Below are 7,795 nucleotides of genomic sequence, written 5' to 3' on the forward strand. Positions count from 1 at the left end.
AAACAAATAGTAAAGCCTGATTCTGAATCATAACTAACTACAGTGGTTAAAAAATAAATTATATTTCTGCAATACTGGTAAGCTATTTATGACTGTGTTCTTCAACATGAACGGGCCTAAATTACCACTCAAACCAAGTCAGAATCTTTCCCTTTTCCTCCATCATGCCCCTCAGCTCTCATACCAGCATGCTGCTCAGACAAATGATTAGCGAGTGGTTTTTTTAACAGGCCCTTACTGTCTGGGCTCAGGCCAGTGTGGACATGAGGGCTCTTATGGTGCTGTGTTAACATTTCACAGCTCAACACTTGTCTATTCACCCTTTACATATCCTCAGAACAGTGTGCACTGAAGCAGCAAGTTTCCTTGAGAGGGCCCTCAAATACAGCAGTATTTCGGATAATGAAGAGATTGCAGTGTAATGTGCTGAGGTGAGCTTTGCTGTCAGAACAGTGTGCTCCTGTTTCCATGTTGAATATTTGGGTAAGGGTAATGGTTCACCCCTGCTTCCATCTGCGTGTTTATCATTATGCAAATACAGAGGACCACTCGGTTTCATCTTTTCTGTCCAATTCTGAGTATTCTTAGTTTGGTTGAAGATATTGGTTTTACCCGAGATAATACAAGCCAACTTAAAACACTTGCTACAATGCAAAAGAATATTCTGTCATCAAATGGACAAAATTAAATGGACCAAAACCCTCTCATGTAATGAAGTGCTAAAAGTAAAAAGAGGTATTAAACGAAGGAAGGAAAGAAAGAAAGAAACAAAGATGTACGCAACATGATTTTTGTGTAAACAGTGGGCTTTGCTTATTATGCAAGCGCTAATTTCCCCCAAGGAGCTCATTAGAGTCTTGAGTGCAGCAGAAAGAGGCCCCAATCACTCGGTAAAGAGAGAAATAGACAGAGAGAGAGAGAGAGAGAGAGAGAGAGAGAGAGAGAGAGAGAGAGGCCAGTCAAGCAAATCTACATCATGAGAGAGCAGAAAACCAATGAGACACACCAACAGTGTCATTGCTGTCAGAAGAGATTTTGTGTTTGTGTATATCTCTCTATATCTATAGGCTACAATCTTAAATCTCAAAGTACAGAATCAGATTAAGAAAAATAAAAAGTACCATTTAATTTTTATTGAATTAAAGAAAAAAGAAAAGCAATAGTTAACGTAACTGATCAAAAGGGATGGTTTTGTCTGCTAAATATTCACATATATCTTACAATAAATGATAATAAAACTTTGTACTTTATAGTATTTCTGATATAGTTTCATCTTAGCCACATTTTCGACCGAAACAAAAACAAGAAGCATTGGTAGTTGGACAGCAGCCTGATAATCCACACACAATCACTAAGTATTAACACTGAAATACAGAAATACAGTTCGACCAGATTCATTTAGGCATTGAGTATATCATAATCATATAGAAACTTTAAGACTTTTTATGTATGTATGTATATTTTCAGTATGCAATCTTCTGTGGGGATTCAGAGATCCTTCAGTCATGACAGAGCAAATACGCCCTCTCTGAGAAAAGAAAGGGTGAGATAGAGGAGCAGTAGAGCAGGCCAGAGAAGGGCGACTGGACTTACTAAGAGGAATGACAATGGTATTTGAGACTCACGGTATGCATGTATGAAGAGAATATACAAAGATGTGGCCTGTTAAAATGGCGGTCTGGGCTGCTGAAGGACAATCCTTAAAGCAGATGAAGTTTTCTGAGGGCAGATTGCGATGGAATGAATAAGGGGGGAAGGGCTACGATCCTCTGTATGTTTTCTTTCCATATAATTTCAATTATCATTTATTATAAGGATAATAAAAAAAGTTTTGGCTGTCCAGTGCTGTAGTCAAGCAGCAGAGCAAAGTGAGTGCAACTGAGAGCCTGCCACACAAATTTTCTCTTTCTATATTTTTTTCTGTACATTCTCTCTATCATTCTATATCTCATCCACCATAATATCCCTCCTATCTCACACAAGCTGGCGAGCTAAAGAGCAATAGTCCCTCCATGACATGCCCCTCCTCTACAGGGGGAAGACCAGGAAGCCAGAGAAGGTGGAGTACTTCCAACCGCCCATCAGGTTGCCTCGTTCCAGCTTAAGGTAGGCGCGGTCACCTTTCTCCATTTGAATCAGGACGCCGTTACTGGCTGCTTCGCGTGTGACGTCCTGATCCCCAGCAAAGGCAGATATAACTGGCCAGCCATTGTGCATCAGGCTCACCTGTAATATGGAAGCATTTAAATTAGAGGGATCCCATTGGTGCATACAAACACAGACATACTCATTCTTCTGTTACTTTTCTCTCTCTAGTGAGCCATTGGATCATTTTGCAAAATAACTCAGCTTTGAAGAATCCCCAGAATCAGCTGAGAAGCCATAACATTCACCTGCTGCTCAGCTGAATAAAACAACATGTATACAAAAGCCCTAAGGGACTATGGGAGACCATATTGTAATTATTATAAACAAGGGCCTGTTTTAATCTTCTCACCAGCAATAATGTATGTAATAAATGTATACACTCTCGTTCCCTTTCTTTTGCTGGCTCACAAGCCCCTTGACAATAATGTATGCAGTTCCACACAAAATCATAATTTGATCAAAGTATTTATGGGCCTTTGCCAGGGGAAATGAAAATGGCACTTCGGTTTATTTGTGTCTATTATTCTATGCCTGAGCTAAAGAAATAGAGAAATCCACATTTGTTACTCTCGGTAATTAATAAGCTGGTGAGTGGTTATTGGAAGGGCACCTTTGAATACTGTGCATGGCCATCAGATGCACAAAATCAAGTGCTATCTCAATCAATATGCAAATATCAAACAAACACACACACACACACACACACACAGGGCTAAAGCCCACGAAACTCCAGCTTTGAGGCCCTATAATTCTAACTTCATACCCAAAAAAGGCCTTCTTCAGCTACAAGAGGAACATGCAAACACAAATGGACCATTGTATATAATGTGAATTGATCTTTACTGAATTGGTCTCTACACAATTTAACGCTGCATTTAGCAAAACCGACAGAGAGCTTCCTGTCCAAATGACACAGTGGAGTGACGGAGGACCACCTCCTCTTTTCCTCTCGCTCTTTCTCAGTCTCTTAGCCTGTCTCAGTCATATATAATGGTTGACGTTGGACACAAACAAAGACAAAATGTTTTTTCCTCTCCTTTGTCATCTCTATTCACAGGGTCATTATTTTAAGTCAGAATGTAATTTCCTAAATTACCCTCTGTCACATTTACACATCACAAGAGAATTATTCTCCACAAAATATGGGGAGTATATCTTCAATAAGTATTCAAATGCATGACTGTCTGATGCTTTTTCCTTTGAATTGTTTTGCTTCAAGTTTTATGTGAAAAGAACATTCTCTGCCAATTGGTGCAGCACTGTGCTAGACTCCTCGGTTTGGCATGTGTTATTACAATATGTCAGTATCCTCAAAGCTGAGGAATATGAAAACACACTAACAAAATATGTGTTAATTAAATAAGAAAATCATGTTCATGAGTTTTGTAATGAAATTTTAACTTGTAATGAAGAAAACTGACAATAGAATTCAAAATACAGAATGTGATTATTAGATTCGGAGGCCATTAGACACCTGAACCAGCATGGAATTTAAAAAGGAAGGATTTCCCAATCAGATGCCAAGTGTTGTCAAATCAACTTGTCCTTGGGGTGTTGATGTACAGTATAACACCACATATGATTGACTGTTGGGAAATTTAGGTTCTAAGAAACTGTAATAAAAAGAGAAAAGAGCTATATTTACACCCAGTGCAGACAGTTCTTGTTCTAAAGAATTCTATGAGATCCATACAGATACTGTATAGGATGCTGTATTATTTACGGAGCCTTTAAGATTGTGTATAAGTTTGTTTAACCTATGCTCTGCATTGTATTAGAGAGGCCTACTCACCCTCAGCACAACGGAGTGGAATTTATGTTTTTCTTTAAAGCACTGTACCAAGTGTAAATTTTATAAATAAAAAAAGGAAACATTTATTGTATCAGCTAAACAAACCATATGAAAGACTTCACTCATAGTCAGTTGTGTTAGTTTTGCCAAGCATAACATCATTCATTTATGAAGTGACTGAAATTAAGGTGTATTGAAAAATAAGAAAGATATTAATTATGGAGATCTGTACAATATAAATTACAAATACATTTTCTGTTTGTGCAGGACTTGCTAAGAATGAATCATTATTGTGACAATGGCTTTATATTAAAATATACTGTTTAAATTCTTAAATCCTTAAATTCTCCCCTTAACCCTCACTTATTTTGTTCTGCTTCGTTTGCGCAATAGCGTTGCATCTGATACAATTGTATAAATAAATGTTTTAGGCACGAATATAATTCATGTAAGCACCCTCAAAAAATAAATAAATAAAACAGGCCCTCCAGCAAGGCTATATGCTTGGTTTTTATTATGTGTCATCATAATTAAATGATCTTAGGTGGATTAGAGTGCATTGGTTTTATGTAGCTCGTATAGTTTCATGTTCTGTTTGTGTTTTTGTTAGTGAGTGTGTTACAGCTCGTTGTCTTCAATTAGTCCATGTTTGCACCTCAGAGATACGGAAATGTGTGATTTGACTAGTTGCTTCTAATTCAGTCGCCGATCAGAGCGGATGTAATCAGGAATCCTTTGGGAAACAAAGCAGCATTAGTCAAAGACATGCCTTTTTAATCATCATCCATTAAAAATCATCCTCGAAAGCATTCGAGTGGGTGATGAACTCAAACAGATATGTAGTGTCTTGAAAGAACTAATTAATTAATAATAAAAAAATAAAAATAATATATATATATCGTTATTTTAAGTTAAAAAAGTATTTAAGTATTTAATACAGAGTGGTATTAATTTCATCTAACAAAACCACTAGGCGAATCTGTCACGCGCGTTCTCTGTCCATGGTCCTGAACACGCGCCAAACGGTCGACGTGCCAGATTTAGGCTTGTTATTAATCTCGTGCTAATTGAGGGAATAAAAGACAGCCTTCCAGACCAGACCCTAAAGATTTTACATCTAAAGGCCTGGTTAACTCAAAACAAGACTATATATAGGCAACGTGTTTGTCTTGCTGTGTGAATTAATAACTCTCGCACATACTGTATATAATTTTCCCTCCTGCGCACCCGCACCAAAGAACACTTTAGACAGAAACACAGAAAGTGGGACAGGTGAGCATAAGGAATGACCACAAATCACTTACCTGGATCGTTTGACGGTTATACACTTTCACTACGTGGAAATTAAAACTGTATATCCCTTTGCGAGGGGCGAAGAAATTGCTCCTTTCCTCGTCGAAACTTCTACCAACGTTCACAAGTACCTGAAGAAGGGTGCATACGTTAGAATGACAGGAATACGTAATGTTACTTACAAATTACTTACGTCTTTTAACTGTTTAGGTTTCACATTAAAACGCGAACGCCGCTGGTAGACCAGCAAAGCATTTACATTATACAAGAGCTAATGCAGAATAGTTTTACGACCAAAAAAATAAAATAAATAAAAAATAAAAAAAAAGGAAATTCAGGGCTATTAGATATAATTGCAAGCTATACGCCTGTAATTGACCTTTAACGACATGAAAGTGGAAAGAAATGTGACATATCTCAATAGACTTCATATATATGTTGTGATCACTGTTATATTCCTTTGATTTCGCGATCTAGTTTGCATTTGTAACCGTAATTAATTGACATGTTACTAAAAGCGCCCGCCATCCCCAACTGACTAACGCCTAAAAAAGTAGCAGTAAACAAAGAAACAGTGCGTAAAGCTCCTCTTCCACCTGCTTTTCTGTAATGAAGGATTACCTGATCAAAGTAGATCACCATTGTTCGATTGCTCATCTCAGACGGTTCGTGGTTCGTGTTCCTCACCACGGAAAAAGCGATTTTGGCGCTACCCGAACGCACCGATATGCCCAGAGCCGTCCCGGTGGGGTCCGAGGTGGGATTTGAGTCGCACACGACCAAGCACTTCCCCTCCAGCACGATGGGTTCTGTCTCATTCTGTGCGTATGCATGGCACACTAACCACACTGCGCCTAGCATCAACGTCAACATCATGCCAACTTCACTTTGCACCTAACAGCAGTCTTCTCACAAAGATACAAACCGTTTTCCGCTCAATTCCCCTGCCGTGCACGGAAAAGCAAAGTCACATCAAACCTCTCCTCACTGCAAAACGAAGTCCTTCCAAACGGTTCAAGTCGAGACTAAAACAGTTTCCCCCCCTCACTGACTCTGAATTTTACCAGTACTCCCAGCGGTCTCCTCTCAGTCCGTAGTGGAATAGCCGCTGGAAAGCGGATCAAGGCCGTTACCGAGCTTGCGCGCAGTTGAATACATAGCGCGTGGGGTCCGTCTGCTCGCGCGCTCAATTACTGATATGTGAGATATTAGAAGTGAAACACAAAAGGCTCGTGAGCGAAATCCTCCCGCCCTCCTCGTTCTCCCCTCCGGGCCCCCAATCAGCGCAGGACATCGTTTTTACTTTTCCAATCCTTTTCCAAAGCGAGTCCACGGACCGCCTCTTCTCGTGACATTGCTGATGGGGTCCCACCCCTCGTAAGGAGTATCTTACAGGTGGACCCGCCGACTACTCAGCAGACAGAAAGGGATGACACCCCAGTCCTCTGAAAATAGGCGCGCGTCATTTTGTCATCGTTCTGCCGGACACAAGGACGCAATTTGTTCTTCCATGCCGATTGCGAGAGCGCGGAAAGACAGCTGAGGTTGTTTTTAATTAATGCCTTGTGGAAGAAGTTAACAAAGTTGCTTTTGCTCACTAATGGACACTTATCGCTGCAAAAAGGACACTTTATACGCGTTTTGATGGGTACACATTCTTCTACAGATGGATGAACCAACTTTTAACAGCTAGGGAGGACCGAAACATTAATGGAACTCTTCTAGTTAATTTAATCGATTTCATATTCAATGCATATTACAGTTCCATTTGACTGTAATATACTGATTCCAAACTCCCTCAGTCATTACATCAAAAAATATATTCTGGAACCGATTGTGCGGTGTTGTCTTGTCGAGGATTCCGTCTGACCGGGGGTGGGGGGATTTGTCTACTGAGGCGGAATGCTGTGTCCTCCCAGACAGGGCAGAACGTTGTTATGGACCATGCGCGACACGGACGGGTTAAGCCATTGCGCACCATCTCCAGGACGCGAGCGGGTCCGAGTTGGGGTGGCAAAGCTCATTTTTAGGGTGGCAGCTGCCACCCCGTGCCACCCTTCTGGCCCCGGCCTGGCGTTTCCACCTTATTTAGCAGCGTTAATCTAGCAAACCTTTTTATATTTGCAATTTTTACATTATTTAGTGTAAATTTATAACATTATACTTTGTATTATATTACCGTTGAATTAGTTTTAAAAAACGAGTTTCCACAGATAGGTTTCTAATACAGCTGCTGAAAGAATGACAGGAAATTTGCCATCTTTTCTCTTCTGAATGTCGTAATACATCGCTCTCTATTTTTTTCTTCATTTGGAAAGTTGTGGGAACGTAATAGTGCTGTTTTTCTTTTGATGTTGGAGCAAATGGGTAAGCAAATATTCTATTTGACGTGGTGGTCTCCCATTCACAACCATTCACTGCTATCGAAGTTTAACCTGCAAACGTTTACTTCTGCATTCCAAAACCCAGAAGTGTGAAAAGGGTCCATAGGAGGGCCTGTGCGACACATTTTCTGACAGCACTCATTCTGCGCCAGCGCAGTTCCTACATGACATTTAATAA

At 39.9% G+C, this 7,795-nt stretch overlaps 1 protein-coding gene across 1 annotated transcript; it reads right to left on the reverse strand.

Annotated features, from left to right (window-relative positions):
• Positions 1–1,113: 1,113 nt before the first annotated feature.
• Positions 1,114–6,475, reverse strand: cbln1 (cerebellin 1 precursor). Its single transcript, XM_051725041.1, has 3 exons — positions 5,855–6,475; positions 5,245–5,364; positions 1,114–2,226 (listed from the first exon to the last, which is right to left on the reverse strand). Exons 1-3 carry the CDS (start codon positions 6,107–6,109, stop codon positions 2,029–2,031), a joined length of 573 nt encoding a protein of 190 aa, XP_051581001.1. The 5' UTR covers positions 6,110–6,475; the 3' UTR covers positions 1,114–2,028.
• Positions 6,476–7,795: the final 1,320 nt, after the last annotated feature.

The sequence above is a fragment of the Myxocyprinus asiaticus genome, chromosome 18 (genome assembly GCF_019703515.2).
Source record: "Myxocyprinus asiaticus isolate MX2 ecotype Aquarium Trade chromosome 18, UBuf_Myxa_2, whole genome shotgun sequence".
NCBI classification, from domain to species: domain Eukaryota; kingdom Metazoa; phylum Chordata; class Actinopteri; order Cypriniformes; family Catostomidae; genus Myxocyprinus; species Myxocyprinus asiaticus.

Bases quoted from the DNA above. Each gene is read 5' to 3' on its own strand.
- cbln1 (XM_051725041.1), bottom strand. From the start codon at position 6,109: ATGATGTTGACGTTGATGCTAGGCGCAGTGTGGTTAGTGTGCCATGCA. The intron at 5,365-5,854 runs GTAATCCTTCAT...ACCCTTCTTCAG, and splicing joins TGGTGATCTACTTTGATCAG to GTACTTGTGAACGTTGGTAG. The intron at 2,227-5,244 runs GTAAGTGATTTG...TCCATATTACAG, and splicing joins ATAACCGTCAAACGATCCAG to GTGAGCCTGATGCACAATGG.